A 21,649-nucleotide genomic window follows, 5' to 3' on the forward strand; every position below is an offset into this window, starting at 1 on the left:
GGGGAACATGAGATTGGTGTGTTCAAGGGATTGAAAGAAACGTTCATAGGCTGCAGCAGAGGGCCAGGGAGAAGAGAGCAAGGAAGGCGAAGAGGGAGATGGAAACCAAATCAACTCGAATCCCGTGGCCACAGTAAGAGGTTTAGCTTTTATTATAAGTAAAGCGAGAAGTAATTGGAGGGCTTTAAGCAGCAGAGTGACAAGATCCGATTTATGTGTTTAAAATATCACTCTGGCAACTGTGTTGGGAATGAAATGTAGGCGACAAAGCGGAGGCAATAAAACCCGTTAGGAGGCCATCATCATAGAGCCAGGTGGCTTGGATCAAGACAGTCTATGTGGAGGGAGACAGAAGTGGATGGTTATAAAGTATCCTATGGACTTGATGAATTGAATGGTGGAAGGGTGAAGGAGGGCAGGGAAAGGGAAGAGAAGAGTCAAAAATGACTCCTAAGGTTTTGGCCTCAGCAATTTGGTGGATGGTACCACTTAGAGAAACACGAAACCCTGAGGGTTTGGAGTGAGGATGTGGAATGAAACCACGAATTCTGTTTTGGCCAAGTCAAGTCTGCCTTGTGTCTTAGCCACCCAAGTAGAGATGCCAGGGAGGCAGTTTGATTTATGAGTCCAAAGGGCCAGGATGGGAACAGGGCTAGGAATATAAATGTACAGGTTTAGCGCCAAAGTCCCTTCCACCTTTAACTATCTATGATTCTGTGAAATCAGAGACCAATGAGCAGGGGCGAAGTCATTAATAACAGCAAAACTACTGAGTCTTTCGTAAAGCACTGCCTTAAGCACTTTTCGAGCATCGTCTCATTTAAAGCTCAGAACAATCCCATGAAGTGGGAACTATTATATTCCCTTCAAAGCTCACGGACGCTGTAGGACATGGACTTGTAAATCTAGGATTTGAACGCTGGCCTTTCCATCTCCAAAGCCCACACTCCTAACTGTTAGCTACACAGCGTTCAACGGCTAAGTGCTGCATCTAAGAGAGAGGAGGAGGGGCACGTGCGAAGAAAAGGTCATGGGACAAGTGTACCAGTTACAACCCCTTTGGGACTTGGAGAAAAATCAGTGCAGAGGTAAGGGGCAAGAAGAGGCAAAAGTCTACTGATACAATATCTACACATTGTCTTGGAACCCAGGATGGGGTGGTTATTTCAAGGAGAGACAACACCAAGTAATTTACAATGGGTAATAAATCAATCTCACCACATGTTCACCCCAGTGGTCTCAGGAGAAATGTGTTGCTGACTCAGCCATGTCCTGAAAGGGCAGGGACTCTGGCCACTTCCTCTTTTCCTACCTGCCCAGTGTCGTTGCCTTTCTCTCCTTGTGAACATGACACTGTTGACACAATCGTGCCCAAATCTGGACATTCTCCCCTCCCCACCCCATTCCCCGCCCACACAGGTCAGCTCTGGGCTGGCTCTCTCAGCTGAAGACCTCGTGTATGTTTGCTTACAACAAAGAGGGATAACAGTGTGACTCAGGGAGAGAAATCAAGCAACTGAACACAAGAAAGATCCCAGCACAACAACTCTAAGGGATTAAATAAATTCTTTTGGCTTGCTGGAATCTTACATTACATATTCTTGGAAGTAAGTGGGCCACAGGCTAACGTTAAGAAATTTCTTACAGCAAAGATATTCAGGTCGTAACGTAGCTGTTGTTATAGGATTTGACCTGAATAGGAAAAGAAATGAAACAGAGCTTTCTCAACAGAGCTCTTTGAGGATGGATGGTGCTAAATCTCCCAGGGGAAATAGCGGCTCTCTAATAAAACTTTAAAGACCCTCCTCCACCTGCCCCCCATAAGGAATTCTTGCTGTGAAAACTAGACAGAGAAACAAAACATGCCTAGGAAGTAGAAAAGTCCAGGGACTTCAGAGTCAAAAGGATCAGAGTCCAAATCCTGGCTGTTCCACTAACTACTATGTGACCTTGGGGGAACTCAGTTATGACTTCTGAGCCTCAGTGTTCTCATCTATGAAATGGGGATAGGGGAACCCTAACTTATAGTTACCCTGAGGGGGTGAGATCATATTTGCCAAAGCACCAGGTCCAGTCCTTGGCACGTAGTAAAGTTCTCAATCAGTATTAGCTGTTCCCTCTTCTCCTCAGATACCTGCATTTTTTATGCAATTCTGTAAAAATGTTAAGAAAAATTTTTAATTGCTTCAGTGAAAAACATTGTCCCTTCTGGCCCATGAGCTACAGTAGAAAGATTTCTGGAAAGAGAATCAGAGGACTTTGGTGCAGTTGTATTTCTGGTACTTAGAAATCAGATCCTCTCTGGACCTGTCTTCTGGGCTATAAAAGAAGGCTGCCTACCGCACTCCCCAACCCAGGATGGTAAGAGGATTAAAGGAGATAACATAGGAGAAAGTACTTTGAAGCCATGAAGCGCTCTACAGATGAAAGGAAGTACCATCACTTGAGTGCAGTTCATAGGTAGACATCGCCATGACTCTACTTATGGGGACCCCAGACTGTGGCAATCTGGTCTCTATGTGAGACACCCCAGAGAAAACAAACCCCAGGAAGGAAGAGATGAGTCAGCTGCCGGCGGGGGGGGGGGGGGGGGCGGGTAGAAGATTCAGCAACCGATCCAAGTTCACTAGTGTTAGTGGGTGTGGTCTCAAGATGGAAATAAAGCGCAAGCTCATCAACTGCCACTGGGTGGATCCTTTCTGAAACTACCAGGGCTAAGAGGGGTCTACATACAGTCTAGAGCAAGGGGGACTAAACGGAGACCACAGAGAATCTATCAGAGTTTATTCATCAGTATTCAAGGAAGAAAGTCATCAGAGAGATTGTAGATAGGAGTATTCTAGTCACCAGAGAGATGCAGGACAGAAATCCAGCTTTTCCAGAATAAAGTAATGGTCAGAATCCCTGTCAAGGCCACCTAATCTCTCTTCTTTGATTCCACGATCACCACCGCCAGTAATAACAATAGTTACGTCACTGTTAGCAGCTTCCATTTCTAAACTCTGATTATTTACAGGCACTGGGCTAAGTGCTGTATGTGCCTCGTATCATTTAATCTTTATCACATCCCATCACCAGAACAGGCACCATTTTTACATCCATTAGCAAATAGCCATTCCAATTACCTACTTGGAAAATTCCTATCCTTAAGAATCCTTGGGACTTCCCTGGTGGCGCAGTGGTTAAGAATCCGCCTGCCGATGCAGGGGACGCGGGTTCGTGCCCCGGTCCGGGAGGATCCCACGTGCCGTGGAGCGGCTGGGCCCGTGAGCCATGGCCGCTGAGCCTGCGCGTCTGGAGCCTGTGCTCTGCAATGGGAGAGGCCACAGCAGTGAGAGGCCCATGTACCGCAGAAAAAAAAAAAAGTATTTCCCTCGATGTGTAGGAATCAGTATTTCATTTTTCACACTCCAGAAAAGACAGAGAAAACAGAAGAGGTCAAAAATAGATGGTCAGTCACTCGTAAACCTTGAAGAGTCCTAATCTCCAGCCTTCTTTGTGGCAGACCACCTGGCCTTCACATCGTTGGCTCCTTTTCTGGCACAGGAAAGAATTACACTGACTGATGCAACAGCAGCTTAGAGGTGGGAGACAGTTGAACCAATCAGAACAATTTGGATAACTTGACATTGGTACAGAAGGCAATGATCTCACTTCTGGCTTCTTATTGGGTACAGAGGGGAGAAGAAAAGACTTCTCAGCCATCACCCTAAGAAAAAAGAAGAAGAAGGGGGAAAACAAAAGCCGCCAAGCCAGGGCTCGGCAATTAGTGCTGGAGTAAGTGATCATCTTGTGATTGCTCAGCTGGGGCCTGAAGACTTGTAAATGCATGTAGAGGACAGAAATAGAAGATGCTGTGAGAGAGCAGAGAAACCTGGCCCATCTGCCAGGAGAAAATGTCCCGAAGCTGCCGGGAAATTCATTCAGTCAGGATTTGGGGTTTGTCTTCGTAAGGAGTAAAAGTTAATAAACCAACCCATCGATGAAGCCAGTGCATATGCCTCGACCTCTTAACTCACTTCTCTGCGATCCTCAGGCTCCTCCAGCAGCCCCACTGTGCCTATCAGAGCCCCTGGACCAGGTGCTGACCCTCTCACCTTGATCTGAGCATCCAACTAGCCCCCAATATGCAGACAGGCCCAAACTGGGGCTGGACTGATGGTGACCCATCTTTCTCACTCTTGATCCCTTTGTGGACAATACCAAGTACTTTGTCAAGAGCCGGCCAATGTATCCAGGAGAAAACAGTGCCCAAGGTCATGGGCAGGCTCACTGGTGTCATCAGAACCTATTCCACCCAGACCCTTCCTGCCCCCAAAGTCTTGGGAATCTTGCAAAGCCCCACCAGCCCGTCACTGCCACCAGCCAGCAGACCCAGATCATCTCAGAAGAGATGGTGGGTCGCAGCCCTCTTCTGGGATCTCAAGGGTAATTCAAAGACAGGTTCTAGTACAACCCAACTTCAGAGACACCTTTAACCCAAGATGCATCTCCCCCCACCTCTGTGGCCCATGGAAACATGATGGGTCCGGAAGCCCTCTCAGTTGCCCTACGAGCTTCGGGTGACACAGTGCCCTAGCAGGCTCTGAGCACCAAGCCACTGTCATCAAAAGGGACAGAGCCTCTCCTATGCTGGCAGCTTCTGTCCAAAGTATGACCCTAGACCGCAAACTGGCACTCCATGTGTCATATTCTGCCCACAGAGTAGTTCTGCCTGGCCCACGAGTTGAGAGATTTTATTTTTAGTTACCAGTATTTAAAACTTGAAAGGTTTCACTGGACCTCCAGCTCTTCTTGAAAAAAAAAAAAAGCAGTAAATCTGGCAACCCGAGGCCCCGCCTCCTCATGGCAGCAGTCAGCTGGAATTGCTTACAGGCTGCCTCTCGGGGGGAACACATGGTCCCCAGCCTCCACTCTCCCCACCTGGTCCGCCGTGGGCATTTGGCTTTGTGACCCTTGTATGAGTTAGTGTGAAAAGGAGACTTCTCAGAGGTCAAAAGCTTCTTCTCCTGGGATAGTTTACATTGAAACTCAAATCCCCAATAAAATAAACACCTGGAACATCCGGTCCAAGGCCCTCCTCTGGTCCCAGCTATGCCCCTAGCTGCGAAGAACACACATCAGAAGAATCCCACCACAGAGGCTCAATTAGGGCAAGGCGGCAATGGCTAAATGAGACAGCTGCAGGGGAGGCCTCAGTTCCCCACAGGTACTACATCAGTGGCCATACAGTGTGCTATGTCCAGAGAAAGGAAAGAAAGTTCAGCACAAAGCAGGGGTGGCCATAACTGATTAAAAAAATACTTACCAAGCACTCACTACGTGCTTGGGAAAACAGACAGAGGCTCGGGGGTGAGGCCAGGGCCCCCCAGAAGAGAAACAACTCACCCGCTGCAATTCTCCACGACTTTTCTTTTTCTCTACCTCCCCTCCACTTCCCTTGGGTGCTGTGTCTCTTCCTGTGAGACTCCTATGCAGCCGGGATGCCCTTCAAGTGCAAAGTGCCTGGGCCAGTACAACTCTCAAGTGGCCAAAGGAAAGATTCATCTGCACACCATTCCTCCATTTTCTCCCCAAATACAGTAGACTCCATCCCCCTGGTTCCTATGGAATCTCTGCTCTTGGAGAACATGCCCAGCAGATGTCCAAAATGGTCACCATCTGAAAAGAAGGCTTGACCGAACAGTAAGGACCCCCAACAGGTGCAGCATGTTGGTACTTCCCCTAATCGCTGGCCCTAGGCTTCTTTTCAAGCCCACCTCTCCCCAGGAAATGGTGGTCCTCCCGTCTAATCCCAGAGTCTTCAGCCCAGAATTAGGCTTGGAGAGGAAACACCAAGCTCGTGTGATTCCACCCCTACAGGTCTAGACAGAGCCGAATGCCAGGAGGCCCCTCCACATCAGACATGGCAGTGATGGGAGGGGAGAGGGGAGAGGAGGGGGGCACACCCCCCCAGGGGATCAGGCGACATAGGGATCCCACCAGGGTCATGTCACCTCCAGCTTGTCCCAAAGCTGTGTGACCTTATATACAGGTGTCTCTGCTTTTCAGAGCTCTTCTCCACTGAACCCAGAATCTATTTCGACATGACACGTGGCCTGGCCCTGCTTTCCCCCTTCCAAACCCCATGCCACCACCCCAGTGCACACACACACACATACACACACACACACTTACGGACCTACACATGGTCTCAGAAGTATAGTACTCACATCACACACTACACTTATATGGGGAATTTCCTCTCATTTACATTCCAATACGATTGCAAATTTCATCACAGGAAGTGAACACACTTGGGAGTGAAGAGACACTCCCTCCCGCTAATCCTTGGTCCTAGGCTCTTCCATCCAACAGGAACCTTACAGATCATCAAATCCAAACCCCTTGTATTAAAAGGCAAAATCTCAGGTCCAGAGAAGTGAAGGGACTTGCCCCAGGACACAGTGGCAAAGCCGGGTCCAGATCTCAGGCCTTGGGCTTCACAGCCCAGGACTCTCTCCCGCCCTATGACCCCACCCACCCACTCTCTAAGGCCCGGGTCCCAGCTCTCAGCTCTACTTACATATAGCGCAAGTGGGGATTTTTGGCAAAGGCTCTGGGCTGGATGCTCCGAAGTCCTGAGTTCTTGATGGTCCTGGAGAGAGAGAAAAAGATGTTCAGCAGAGCTTATGGAGCAGAGAAATATCTCTGCTCTGGGCCAAGGCTGACAGCCAGTGAGGCCAAGACTGGACGGCAGCCGCCCGGTGAACTGAACGCATCTCTTCATCAGCAGTCGTCACTGGGTGATCCAACTGAGGAGGTCCAGTGGGAGGCATCTGGGCTCACACCCCACTGGGACCTGGGTCAGGGTGAGGGATGTGCCCGTCCTGGCAAGTGGGTAAGAATCTGGTCCACGACTACTGCGCTGCCACCCACTCTGTGCCTCTTCCCTTCCACCCCAAATCTCCCACAGCCACTTGCACTGAATCCAAAGGAGGAGGTGACTGCAAATTTCCTGCTCCATGGGGACCATCAGCCAAGCAGAGGGCTGAGAAAGGAACACTAGCCCAGGAGACCTGGGTTCAGGTCCTGCTTTGAAACCCAAACTATGGGCTGAGCCCTAGCCCATCCCACTCCCCACACACCCCGGGAGCTGGTGCACTCACAGTTTCTGGAGGCCGGTGTAGAGCTCCATGTCCACGGCGTTGAGCGTGTGCAGACCGCGCCAGTTCTCTATGTGTCTGCAGGGGAGAGGAAAGGCAGGGTTCAGGTCAGCAGAGGGGCCACGGGAAAGGCACTGGCTTTAGTGCCAGAGACCTGGGTTCAAATCCTGGAGCAGCCACCCATGAGCCAGGATTTCCACCAAGTCGCCAATTATCTCTGAGCCGGTTTCTTCCCCAGTGTGGTGTCACGCGTGCCACCTGGCTGATGGGCTCACTGTGGGATCCCAAGCGCCAAACGCATGGACAGCATTTAACGTTCCCCCCTCAGCTCCAGAAAAACTACTCTTTAAATTCTTGAGATCCAATCTCCCTGTGGGCCTTCCTGACTTAGTTTCCTTCCATTCTCTTTCATTTTTTCATATATAGGATTGTTTAAAGGACAGGCTTGTTTTCTTAAGTTCCTGCCTGTAAAGCCAATACAAATGACATGGTTTAAATAAAGGGAGTGTGTAGGGGGGCTTGCTGGTGAACATGGCTTGGGAGTGGAAAAGCCCAGAAGGAACACACACCTCCTCAGGGTCCCCCAGGGGCCAGACATTGATGACCCCCTTTGGGTGACCACGGCCCAATCCATCTGGAGTTCAAGATCATCAATGGCTTGATAAGGCAGAATCAACTCCACAAAGGAGGGGTGACCACAGGCCTGGGTGTCATGGAAAGAACATGAGGCTGGCAGCCGAGAAGCCTGATTCCAGCCTCATCTCTGTGACTTAAGCAGCTGTGGCTTTGAACGTGAGCTTTCAGCTCTCTGGGCCTCTGGTGTCCTCATTTGTAAAGACAGAGGGTTGCACCAGATCAGCAGTTTCACCCCCATCTCTTCACAAAGATCTCGTTTTAGAACTTACTCCCAAGAGTCTTCATATTTAGCTCCCTAAACATGTATCAAAAAAGCACACACATTTATTAAGTAATAATTAATTCATCTTCTCGGATTTATTAATCCAAGATATAAATCACTGTTAACCAGAGCTTTTTATCAACAGGCATAAAGCAGCGCTGACTCACCCAGTGGATAAATTCCAGCCCAAAGCAAAGGAATTCTTGAAAGTACTGTTACCATGGAAGGGCTTATCATGGGTATGCACTTGATTTCCTTTGTTCGTTTATTTGTTTTATATTGACAAAACACCAGGGACAAACATCCTTGTTACTGCTTTTGGTGTCAAGGTGGAGAACCATCAGACTGTTGATTACCAAGGTCCTTTCCAGCTCTAGAGCTGTCTGAGCGAAGACCATTCATACACACCCGCTACCCCAAGGAGCTTCAAGGGGCCACGGGAAAAGGCTTCCCGCTGCCCAAGCTACCCTCCTGGGATCTGACTCTCCTGTCAGTGCCCCCAAAGTCTAAGCCTGCTCTTTGCAAGGAGGGAAAAGAAGTGACAGCTCACCCTGGGACAGAGCTACCCGAGGCACAGAAAAGTGGCAGCCACCTCCCCCAGACGTCTCCTCCCTAGCCCCACCCCACCCGTGGCTCTGCCATCTGCCATCAACTGGAGCCGGAGCCAGGAAGGCCACAGGGAGGTGGTGGCCAGGGCCTCTGGAAGCATTTCAGAGTCGCGCAGTAACAAGGTATGCCAAGAGCCCTTTTTGTACCACATTCTCTCGGAGCCCCTGCTAAGCAGCCAGACACACTGGCATCTGCTGGGGACATGGACCAGGTGGCCAGGTCAGTACTGAATTCCAACTCCAAAGCCTTCTCCCTGGAAGCCTCATGGCCCCACGACAGTTTGCTTGGTCTGGTCTCGCCAGGGCAGGGACCCTGGCTCCACGTCAGATGAAAAGGAAGGCCAGAAGTGGTAGAAGGACCTGGGCCAGCCCCACTCCCACCCAGAGTATTCACTGGTGCCTCGGTCCATGTAAACCACCAAATAGATTGCAGTGTTTCTGCAGGTGGCCATTCATTCATGGGAGCCCAGCTTCAGACAAGAATCTACTTCCAACAAGCAGCTGTCAATCAAGTTGTTTAAATAAATGAAATCATTTTTCTGAGCCCACATTAGAAATCCAGAAATGTGTTTTTATTATGGCTGAGTTGTCAGTCATTATTGCATTCTAATACTTTACCCCTCTCAGCCCTCCTGTCCTTATGCCCACAAATGACCCTTCCCCTGCATAGGCACACACCGAGACATGGCAGGACAATGGCTGAAGTCCTTGGTGCAAAGGACTCCCTGGTCAATAGCATATGGTCCCTGCATCCTCTTTTGGGTCTGAGTTTTCCTACATGGGGGAATAGCACTTTTACAGCAACGGTGCAACAGTGTGGTTAGGAGTTGGGGCTCCAGAGCCAGGCCAGCAAACTACAAATTCCAACCCACCGCTCATTTCTGTACAGCCTGAGAAGGAAGAATCGTTTTTACATTTTCTTAAAAATCAAAAGTAGAATCCTATTTTGTGACATGTGAAAAGTATATGAGGGTTTCCCTGGTGGCGCAGTGGTTGAGAGTCCGCCTGCCGATGCAGGGGACACGGATTCGTGCCCCGGTCTGGGAAGATCCCACATGCCGTGGAGCGGCTGGGCCTGTGAGCCATGGCCGCTGAGCCTGAGCGTCCGGAGCCTGTGCTCCGCAACGGGAGAGGCCACAACAGTGAGAGGCCCGCGTACGGCAAAAATAAAAAAAGTATATGAAATATAAATGTCCATTTTCATATCTACTCATTTACTCTTTTCTGTGACCACTTTTCCCCACAAAGATGGAGGTGAGATGGAGCTGCAGAGACTCACCTAAAATATTGACTTTCTGGCCTTTTCCAGAAAAAGGTTGCTGACCTGCGTAGCGCCAGGCTGCCAGGATACTATGTGACCCTGTCCAGGTTACTTCACCTGTCTGTGCCTCAGTTTCGTCATCTGTCAAATGGGGATAATATCAATGAAATACCTTCATCATAAGAAGGACATGAAGATTGAAAGGCTATTTTAAAAAGCCCTTTCGGCAGCTGGGATGCACAGTCAGTCTTCAGGTAGTGCCTGTGATGATTGTTTTTAAACCTGGGTTTTGTAAAGGCTGAGCAATCTTTTCTCAGTTTTCAAGCTAAAAAGGGCAAGCTGGTTCTGCTGGAAGTTGTCACCTCTCAGCAATCATTGATTAAAAACTCCAAGGGGCAGAAGGGTGGAGGGACAGTAAACCTGTCATTCATGACCTCCAGGAAAACTGTTCAAGCAGAAATTATAAACAGCTTCAGAGGATGCACAGACGGCAGTGCAGAGCGGGTTCCCAGGGAAAAGCAGGGTGGCGAAGGTGCAGCCTGACATTTGCAGTTGACGTGGGCAGGGCACCTGCCAAGTTTTCTCGATGACTCACCGCTTGGTACCAGCCCGGGGGGTCAGTTATGGTAACTCTGCTGGCTGCTTTGTGCTAATAGGGAGGCCATGAGTTTTAAGTTTAAAAGGCAGGCTCTAAAAATAATAAATGGATAAAGTATGAGAGCAGTCTGCTTTGGTTTGGTTTGTGGTAAACAGTGGTTCCTCCGCCTAGTACAGTTACATGTGACTTCTTTTTGTGTGCTTTTCTGGGTCGTCCAGGTTGTTTTCACGGAGCACTGATTTTGTCATTTGAAAAACAATCAAGAATGATGTTTTTGAAGGAAGGTTAGGCCCTTGAGCCCTGTATGGGGCAGTCACTGGTCACCCTGTTCCAGGACCACAGGCTGCACCAGCCCCCCCGAGCAGAGCCTGCTGCCGCTGTGGGGAGACGAGAACTCAGAGCGATGCCAGGAACATGGGTCAGTGGGACCGCCAGATCCTGCGTCTGTCTGCTCAGGCAGTGTGTGGTGGTAGCTGCCCCACAGAGACCTGAAGCCTTGCTCTCAGTGTGACTCCAGGCTCCCATCCCTACTTTAATTACCTCCACTTTAGTCCCTTGAATACAATGGTTCCCAACTGGAGGCGATTTTGCCCCCCAGGGGACATCTGACAATGTCTCTGGAAACACTTTTGGTGGTCACAACTGGGGGACAGGAAGTGACACCGGCATCCACAGGGATGCTCCTAAACATTTCAATAATGCACAGGGCAGCATGCCCACAACAAAGAATTATCAGCCCCAAATGTCCACAGCATCGAGGCTGGGAAACCCTGCTTTATTATACAAGGCTTCTACCTAAGATTCCATTGAAAAAAAAGTTTCATGGCTTCAGACATAATTTTGAAAATGATTGTTTTGCAGCAAACACCAAAAGGCCCCAGGCCAACACCAAAAAGCTTGCCTCTAGGTCACAGGGTCCAGGTGAGAGAAGAAAATCAAAAGCCATGGTTCTCAGGACACTCCCGTGACAAGGGCATTACTTGAGAGGAAATGAGGGGTCTTTGGCCCGCTGGACCTTGGCCCAAGACAGGTTACACATTCTAAAAGCAATAATGGTCTCTTCTCACCAAGCTCTGGCTGGAAGCCACTGCCTAGTGCCTTGTCCCTCCACTGAATGTTATCCTTCTGCATTTCTAAGGCCTCGTCATTGCATGGAAATACGAAATGTGCCATCCAGAGAGTCAACGCAATGCCCTGTCCCTGCCCTCTCGCCACTGCCCTTCCCTGACACCACAGAATCATGACTCTGCCAGGAGCCGATATGCAACACTGTTCCAGAGAGAGGGAGGAAGTGAGGCTGAATTCATGACAACACTGAGCTCCCAAGCCGGAGCTGGGCTTAGGGCTACAGCTCAGAAAACTTCAATGAGATCTTGGGGGTCCCATGGTCAAAGTACATGCTGCTTCCAGGTGGACTTGGGAGGAAAGGAGCCACTCCCAGTGGCTCACCCAGCAACCATTCCTGGAGCAGATAAACCCAATCCATAGTTGCTTCGGAGCCCTGTGGAAATGAGCTAGGATACAAATGAAGTATTAATTAATACTTTCACAGAGAATATAAAAATCCTTCGTGCTAGATTAAATCCAATTGTGCTTTTGTACCATTGCTTCTTCTTCCTTCTGTTTGGCTTGGGCCAGTATGGTAATGAGTTGGCAATCTCCAAGCATATAAAAATTAGATGGTACAGACTGTGGTCCCTATTTTAATTAAAAATATGCCATGTGGATATGTTTAAGAGTTGCTTATACCTCCAATATTTAAATCCTAAACACAGAAAACCCTAGAACACTGAGATGTTCAAGTCCATCCAACACCAGGGGACTAAGTTTGTTGGGGAGGCCCATGAGAGGGGCAAAGCACCCTTCATCTGGCAGAACTTTCCTCCTCACCTGGGTAATCAGCAAGACAAGGATTGGTTGGTGGGACAAGGGAGCATCCTTCCTTCCTTTAGATGTGGCAGGCCCAGTATTTCTTCATTTTCCCAAGCTTTCCTCTCCTCCCTTGCTGTCAGATGGCTGTTATTTTCACTGTGATTCCTCACTGCTATTAATGAGCTGTTCTTCATAACCAAATTTTCCAGACAACTAAATTTAAATGCAAAACTTCTGCATGGGGCTCCCCTGGTGGTGCAGTGGTTGAGAATCATCTGCCAATGCAGGGGACACGGGTTCGAGCCCTGGTCTGGGAAGATCCCACATGCCACGGAGCAACTAAGCCCGTGCTCCACAACTACTGAGCCTGCACTCTAGAGCCTGTGAGCCACAACTACTGAGCCCGCGTGCTGCAACTACTGAAGCCCACGCGCATACAGCCCGTGCTCCGCAACAAGAGAAGCCAACACAATGAGAAGCCCGCACACCACAATGAAGAGTAGCCCCCCCTCACCTCAACTAGAGAAAGCCCATGCGCAGCAATAAAGACCCAACACAGACAAAAATAAATAAATTAAATTAATAAATTTATTTTAAAAAACCCTCTGCGTGTTCAACTCCCTTGCTGAATGTTTCTTTTTTCCCAAAAAATTCATTACACACCTCCTTGACTTTTGAAGCAGAGTAAACAGAACATGGCTTAGATTTCCTTGATGATCCTGGATCATTGTGATCAACCTACCTAGCCCACTGAGCTGTAGCACAGTGACATCACTAGAGGCTCTCAAAGTAAGCAGAACCTGCGCCCCTACCCAAAGTGGTCCTACCCTGAAATGACTCTTGAATTCTAAGCGCAATTGCCTTCATTTTTAATGGTTTTCTGGCTCTTCTTTGCTATTGGGCTGTGCCCCCGGGGACCTTGCAACGTGCTGAGACCAGTCTGCTCTGCAGTCCATTGGAGAACAGAGGTCAAGAGCAGGCACCCTGAAGGTAGGCTGACCTGGAGAGGACACCCAGCTCTGTGCTTAGAAGCCTGATGCCTCTGGGCCAGTTACTCCAGCCTCTCCAGACCTCAGTTTCCTAATAGGAAATGCAACGGCCATGAGGATTAGATGAGGCCATGCCCACGTCCTCCATTCGGCTCTGACGCCTAGCACTAGTGCAATGTATAGCTGATTCCATGACCGTCTTTGGAACTGTGCCTTCAGTAAAAGTAAAAGGAATCTGAATAAGGATTTAAGGGAATATGAAAAACTTCAGGCACAGACATGCGTGCGCGTGCACACACACACACACACACACGCACACACACACATAGAGAGAGAGGTAGATATTTGCCCTTGTTTTCTTTGTTTCGCATTCCCTTTCCGGATAATTGAGCTCGCCAGATAAGTAAGCATTCTTGTTGGTAATTCATAATTCACATTTTCCTGGTGGCACCATCACTAGTGTATTATATTCAGTATATTCATTCTTGGAGCTGTATCCTGGCAGGAGGTAGCTGAAACTGGTGTTTCTCAGATGTTCTGTATACGAATTCTCCACGCCTCCAACACAGAACATAAGAGCTTTGGATAACAAGGCTCGACAGGTGTGGCTTCATCACCAGATGCCCCTGTCCCCTGTCAGACCTGAGGTTCCCATCACCTTCTCACCTGAATCCTGTTCTAAGACAGAGTTGGGTGCCTGGAGAAACTAGCCTGGAACCTCATTTTCTAATAAGTCAGCGTTGGAGCACACACATGCATGAGCGTGCACACACACGCACACGCACATACTTGCGCACACACAAAGGATGTGCCGGGTGTTTGACTTCCCAGCTTTGCAGGCCAAGGAGGAAATTGATTTGTTATCCAGGCATATTATGTCTAGTGATCCAGACAGAAGCATTAGTTTTCAATTATCTGATATGTTTAGCATTATAAACAAACCGTCTGGAGCAACAGCTCCATGGAGTGCAGGCACCAGGGGGCTGGAGGAGAGCTGCATCGGATCACACCAGCCAAGTCACCCGGTTCTCCCTCCCTTGACAGCTGTCAAGGGGGATACTAGAAGCCTGGGGAGCCTTCCTGGGCTGGCAACCCCGGCATGCCAGCACGTGAGCACACCAGCTCTACAAGCAGCTGCCCGCCAAGGACCACGGTGAACCAGCCCCACATCACAGACACCCCCGGGACTGCAGAAAGGAACATTCAGATCGTGTGGTGAACAGATGGAAGATGGCAGCATCTGTGCTGGCTTCCTGATCAATTCCAAAGCTCGTGCCAGGAACGAACGGGGTATGTTTGTGTGCACACCTGTGCTCTTCAGGTGCTGAAATGCTGCGTCTCCTAACAGAGAAAAGGTCAAGGGCACACATCTGGAACTCAGCCAGCTCACTGGGGAGTCCAAGCTGCCCCGCTCAGGTCCCAGCCTGTGATCAGACTGACCTGCCCATCACCAGTCTGTCTGTTTCTCCCTATTTTCACTGCTGTCCACACATCTGCACGCCAGGGAGCCACTGCCTCTAACTGCAAACGGCCACTGCCTCCTAACTGGCCTCCCTGCTTTCACTCTTCTCCTTCCACAGTCTCTGCTCCAGAGTGATCATCCTCTCCCCTGCTTATAACCCTCCAACTGCTTCCTTTGGTCCTTACAATAAAATCCAAAACCCGGGCCGTGGCCTACGAGGTCCCTCATGAGCTGATTGTTAGCCGCTTCCATAGTCCCTTCGCTGAACACATTCCCCTGGTTTTCTAGGCCCTGGCCACACTGACGTGCCTTCTGTTTTTTAAACCTGCCAGGCTTATTCCCGGTCAGAACTTCCATGAAATGCTCTTCCCTGACTCCTTTTAATCCCTCAGGTCTCCCCTCCAAGGTCACCTTCTCAGAGAAGCCGGCTCCTCTGTGAGCCCACCCTCCCTTCCCCGCCAGCTGCTCTGACGCAAGCCCGTTTATGTCCTTCACAGCCTTTCATAACCATCTGTAATTGTCTTATTTGATTACGTGTTTGTCGTGTCTCTAGAACTATGATACTTGAGAACAGAGATCCTATCTGCCTTCTTCCCCACTCCCTCACCTCCAGAATCTCAAATAAGGGCAGTTACCCCAGGATAAGTACCTGACTGGGAAGCCATCCAGGTTGGTGCTAAATAGCCGCCTCGATGCCCCAACTCATGCCAGAGGTTTTCCAGGCTCAGCACAGGCAAGGTCCTCACCCTGGGCCCAGCTGAGCAGCCCAGAGCCCTGGGCCAATCCCACAGGAACCCTGAACTTGATCTCTGAGGAGGAATGTGGCCCAGGGCACACCATTCAACATCCCAACTGGGAACAGGCAACTTGGGGCATCACTACAGAGCCCAGAAACGGGGTGATCCCAGAGGTCTCAGGAGGCCCAGATCTCCCCCGCAGGACCAGACGTCATGTCTACTGCCCACCACGGGGATCAGGAGTGGGGGAGTGGGCAGGGCCTCCTCTCAGCAAACATGGCAGCAGATGAGATGGGAATGCTCTTGACACCTGAGCTCAGCTTTTCCATCTTTCCCTTCCCCAGGTGACGATGACCTTCACCAGAACATGAGTTTTCGGAGGGCACTGACCAAATGCTCAGTGACATCTGGCTGAAGGAATGAATGAATGAATGAACCCCGAAGTGATCAACAGCAGAGCTTAAGTGTTTAGCCCTCTACCAGCCCCGCTGTGGACCTTCCCCTGCCCTCACCCCTCGAGACACCTTCTCGAGGACTCATTCCTATTTTCTCCCTCTCTCCTCTGTCCCCTCACTCTCGCCCTCTTAGATTTTTCCATCAGCATACAAACACATCCTAGGAGAGCCCATTTCAAAGAAAATCTCCTGGACTCCATGTTCTCCAGCTACCAACTCATGTCTCTCCAGCTCCGTAGGACAAATGTTTTCAAAAGAATTGTCTACATTCCCAGGCCTCACTTCCTCACCTCCCTTTGATTCTTCACCCCAATCTGTCTTCTGTTCCCACCACTCCTCTGAAACTACACTGTCAAGTCAACAGCGGTTTCCACGTTGGCAAATTCTTCTCTGCCACCCAGTTTCCCAGTCTCTTGGTGGCATTTTACCTAGTTAACTACTCTCTCCTTCTGAAAACATTCTCTTCTCTAGGAATTCCTTAACTCCACTCTCTGCCGGGTTTCTTTCTATCTCCCTGGCTAGCCCTTCTTAGTCTCCTTTGCTGGTTCCATAGTCTTTGTCTGATCCCTCAATGGTGGAGTCTCCAGGTTTTGCCCCCACCCAGCCACAGGGATCTTACCCAGGTGCTTGGCTCCAAACACCATCCAAGCGCCCCAAGGTGTCTCTAGTCGGACCTCTCCACTGAGCTCCAGGCTCTTCCCTGATACGTCCGCAGGTCCAACACCAGCCCTTGCTGTCCTCCCACTTGGGCTTCTCCATCTCAGTAAATGGCACTGGTACCACCCGGTTGTCCAAGTCAAACTTCATCATTGATTGCTCCCTTCCTTCCCTCCAACAGCCGCCCCTTAGCAAGTGCACCTCCACAGGAGATCATCAGCTCTGTCCGCTCCTCAGAACCTCCACTCTTATCACCCCTGATCACCCAGGCCACCATCGCCCCTCACAAAGACCACTGCCTCAAAAGCATGACGACTGCTTCCACTCCCCCCTGACTAAACCTGTCCTCACACAGAAGGCTGAATGAGCTTTTCATAACATAAATCAGATCATGTCCCCCTCCCCCGCCCACTCCCCACAAAAAGAAACCTCCAATGGCTTCTGCACTTGAGATGGAATTCAGACTCCACCTCAGCCAGCAAGATCCTCCATGTCTGGCTCATCTCTCTCCCTCCTCAGCTCAGACTAACCTTACCCTTGTTCACTTGGCTTTCCTCCCACTGGTCTTCTTTCTAGTCTTCAAAACATCAAGCTCCCTCCCCCCTCTCAGGACCTTTGCAGTTCGTTTTGCCCCTTAAAAGCACTTGGACTCCCCTTCAATGTCATCTCCTCAGGGAGGCCTTCCCTGACCAACCACCTAAAGACATTCTGTATCACCTTCCTCTGGATCAATAGTTTTCAAGCTGGGGTGGATTTAAGCCCTCAGAGAACACTTGGCAATGTCTGGGGACATTTTTGGTTGTCATGACTGGGGAGGGGCTACTGCATCTAGTGGGTAGGGGCCAAGGATGTAACTAAATATCCTACAACACAAGACAGCCCCTCACAACAAAGAGTTATCCCCTCCAGAATGTCAATAGTGCCAAGGTTGAGAAATGTCACTCTAGGTACATCCTTTATATCATTTGACAAAATCTATAATTACCTCATGTATGTGTTTACTTGTTGACTGTGTCTCTCCCCCAACAGAATGCAAGCTCTCTGAGGGCAGGCAACCTATATTGTTCACTACTGTATCCACAACCCTCAGCCCAGTTCTTAGTACAAGGTAGAAGATTTAAATGAACAAATTAATAAATGACTGTACTTCCTCAAAACCCTGGGACCTTGCAGCAAGTCATGAAAAGGCTATGGTTCCCAAGGTCTTGACGGGACCAGCATTTTCTCCAACTATTTGAAAAGACCAAGGTGTAAAGAAGCAAGCTGTGCCTGGCGGGTAGGGGAGGGAGGCACAGCCCTGTGGCCCCTTGGAGACAGTCCCCTCTTGTCTACAGATGAGACTCAAACCACATTGATCATAAACCCTCCAGTCCCTACTAGACATCTCAGCTTTGAACTAGGAGAGAAAGAGGAGGTCTTTGATCAAGAGCAGAAACAGCCTGAGGCAGGGAGAGACACATTAGCTTTGACCCTTTCTCCCCAGTGGGCCTTGGAGGAGAAAGTCTGAGTGAGAAGGAAAGTCTAGTCTAGGCCGGAGCAGCTGGCTTGAAAGTAATCCAATAGTGCAAGCTCTGGGCCTAAGAGCAGCTGGCCGCAGCGGTCCTGAAAGTGCTGCCTTTCGAGTGGCCAATTTCCTTAGGAAAATCTGAAATGGCCAGGCTACCCTTTACTGAATTATAAAGCACTTATCACTTCTTTAATAACTACCCGTATGGAGGACTTAATTCACTCAAAATGGAAGTTATAAAGGCAAATTGGTAAGTGAGCATTAGGCTCAAGTGTGTTGCATAAAGACTTACGAGGGCAATATTTTCCCCTATTAAAAGGGTAGACTTCCTCGCTGCAACTCGGCCTCAGAGTTAATGCGGAGAAGTCACTCCAAAGCTCTGGGTGCTTTCATTGCGAGAGGGTAATTCCAGGTCACTGGAAGGAAAGGGAGTCCTTGACTTTGCGGGAATAATTATCCCCAGAACCTAAGGGTTTCAGAGTGATTAGTTAAGGTAGCCATCAGGAAGACAAGATCACAAGTGTGGTACCTAGCCTTCCCTCTGCACGGCAAGCTGGGATGGGACCAAACCACAGAGAAGAGAGAAGTCACGGCACAAAGGAAGAAGGGTGAGCTGGCCCAAGACCGGAAACAGGATGTGGAGTGGGAGACTGCAGGGAGAGAGGCTCCTTTAAAGCATCACTGCTGGAAGAAACACTGGCTCATATCCGAGACCTAAAAGGAAGGCGTCAACAGCATTAACCCTTGTAATCTGTAAGGAAACCAGCACTTCAGTTCCTTAAGTTTCCAAAGGATTCCACTTTGGGGGCTGGAGAGATGCAGTTTTTTCTCTTGTTAACTTTTTTCACTTTCTTGCTTCAGCATCGTGAGCAGTTTCCTATCCTCTGGCAATGAGCTCTCTGTTCTCTTCCCCATCTACTCACTCTGTTGGAAGACATCCCTCCATTCATATGACTTCAATTACTGCCTAATTAGAGATGAATTCCAGCTCTACAGCTCTACCCTTAATGCCTAACCTCTCCACTGTCCTGTCTTCCTGTTCTCACAATACGCATTCCCCTGGACACCTAAGAACACAAATATAGACAGAACAGCTTACTCTTACCTCCTGAATTCTCCCAAACTACCTCTGCTGAGTCCTCCTGACTTGAAACATTAGAGCAGAGATCGAGTAGATTTCAACTTATGTGCAATACCAGTGGGTTAGTGAGAGTTAACACAGATTGCTGTGTTTAGAAGGAGTCTGTGGTTGAGCCCAAAAAAGAACTGTGATTGATTAGTGATGTCTGCCCTGGGCACAGGATACAGAAGGGCACAGGATAAAGAAGGGCACAGGATAAAGAAGGGCAACATAAATACCATCTATTAACCATATCTATCCAAGAAGACTTTTGATATCTCTCTCTCACTCCTTTTCAGATTCAAGTCCTACTAATCTCTCCTCTGCTGATATTTCTAGTAGCTCCCCTCATCTTTTTATGTCCACAGCCCCTACCTGAGAGAGCCTCATGTCCAGATGGATACAACAACCTCGTAGCAGACCTTTCAGCTTCCAGCCTGTTCTAGGCTCTACTCTCCCAATGATGACACTGAACCTGTCCCTTAAAGGCTCAAGACCCTCCAATGGCTAACAAATGCTTCTCACGCCAAACTGAAACATCTTAGGAAGCTAAAGTCTGTAGGGAAAGCTGTAGCTGAGGAGAAGGGGTTGGACAAAGGGGCACAGATCCTTGGAGGAAAGAAGCAGCTTTTTCTCTATTTCCTGTGTCCAACCCATTGCACTGGTGAAATGTTTCCCTGAAGCTCAACTCCAAACCAAAGCTGAGAGGAAGGGGAGATTGCGAGTTGGACTTGTATGAATGGCTTTTGTAACTCTCATCTTCCATATATATCCTCCATATATCCCCTCATGCTTCTGTCACAGAAAATAAAAAGTCAGGCTGTGTGAGGGAGGTGTGCTCACCTCAGCAGAGAAGCCAGCCTGTCAAGCTTCACCATCCTTCTCCTCCCTAGTTCTTCTCTAGACTTTTGGAAGCAGTTTGGTGCAATAAAAAATAATAGGCTTTGGAGTCAGCAATGAACTTGAATCTCCAGCCTGCCACTGACTAGCTGGGTAACCTCCCATGGCCTCAATTTCTGCATCTATAAAATAGGGATAGTGATGCCAATTTCATGGAGGCATCATAAAGATGAATTAAAATAGTGTTTGTACAAGACGTAGCACATTGTCTGGAATATGCCAGAGCTCAAAGAATGATGATTGTCCCTTCCAAAAAGAAAAGCAATGTGACATCATAAGAAAATACATATACTGGGTCTCTGCTCCCATTTTCAGACACATAGCTCCTAAAACCCTTGGAATCTCCAGTGCTGTGTCTTTTTGTGATGTGTCTTTTTGTATGATAATAAGATGGCCCTTGGCTGGGAGCTCCTGGAGAGCCTCAGGATGGGGGCTGGTAGCCAAGGAACCCAACCAAGTGATTACAGGGTTGGAACTTTCAGCCCCACCTGACTGGAGGTTGAATTAATCATCAAAGGCCAAGAAGTTAATCAATTATGCCTACATAATGAAGCCTCCATAGAAATCCTAAGTGGGGTTCAGGGATCCTCTGGGTTCATGACCACGTGGAGGGGCTGGGAGGGTGGTGCACCTGGAGAGGGCGTGGAACCTCCGTGACCCCATCCATACCTCCCCCTTTGCATCTCTTCCACCTGGTTGCTCCTGAGTGGTATCCTTTTATAATAAACTGGTAATAATAAACAGTAAATAAACTGTTTTCCCAAGTTCAGTGAGCTACTCTAGCAAATTACCAAACCCAAGGAGGGGGTCCTGGGAACCTCTGATCTATAGCTTGTCAGTCAGAAGCTCAGGTGACAACCTGGACTTGTGATTGGCATCAGAAGTAGTGGGGTGATGTAGTCTTATGAGACCAAGTCCTCACCTGTGGGATCTGACACTCACTCCAGGTAGGTGGTGTCAGAATTGCTTTGAATTGTGGGACACCCACTCAGTGACCAGAGAGAATTACATGACTGATTAGTATGGGGGGAAATCACATGTTAGATGGCCAGAAGTGAAGAACTGTATTGAGAGCAGAGAAAAAGAAGTGAGTTTTTTTCTTCACAAGCTGTCACTGGATTGTACAGGCATTGAGGTCAGGAACTGGGGCCTCCTTGGTCAGGAGAGTGACCGTGCTTCACTGGTTGAGGCTGTGACATGCATGTAGTGTGAGACCCTCTTTCCCATCTCTCCCCTCACACACCCCGCCTTCTAGTAGAACACAGGCTGCACTTTACAAGTCAACCCAACAAAGCACTTGCCGCTGGGACTCGTTCCCTCCTGCTTCCTCTGAGCTACTGTTCCTGTCTGCCAGCCAGCCCGCTCCTGGGTACCCAACGAATGTTGGGTACTTGGCTATGCTGTCCACCCCAGAACCATGGTTGATACTCAAGATAGGTA

General features: G+C 49.1%; 1 protein-coding gene across 5 annotated transcripts in view; it reads right to left on the bottom strand.

Moving 5' to 3' along the window:
- The window catches only part of NTRK3 (neurotrophic receptor tyrosine kinase 3), a 372,854-nt gene that overhangs the window by 290,164 nt on the left and 61,041 nt on the right, over nucleotides 1-21,649 (bottom strand). For all 5 annotated transcript variants that reach the window (XM_060156177.1, XM_060156174.1, XM_060156183.1 and 2 more), the window contains exons 2-3: nucleotides 7,149-7,223; nucleotides 6,566-6,637 (exon numbers count right to left, since the gene is read on the bottom strand). In XM_060156177.1, coding sequence (XP_060012160.1) covers nucleotides 6,566-6,637; nucleotides 7,149-7,223 — 147 coding nt within the window. The remainder of the gene's footprint in view (nucleotides 1-6,565; nucleotides 6,638-7,148; nucleotides 7,224-21,649) is intronic.

The sequence above is a fragment of the Lagenorhynchus albirostris genome, chromosome 1 (genome assembly GCF_949774975.1).
Source record: "Lagenorhynchus albirostris chromosome 1, mLagAlb1.1, whole genome shotgun sequence".
NCBI classification, from domain to species: domain Eukaryota; kingdom Metazoa; phylum Chordata; class Mammalia; order Artiodactyla; family Delphinidae; genus Lagenorhynchus; species Lagenorhynchus albirostris.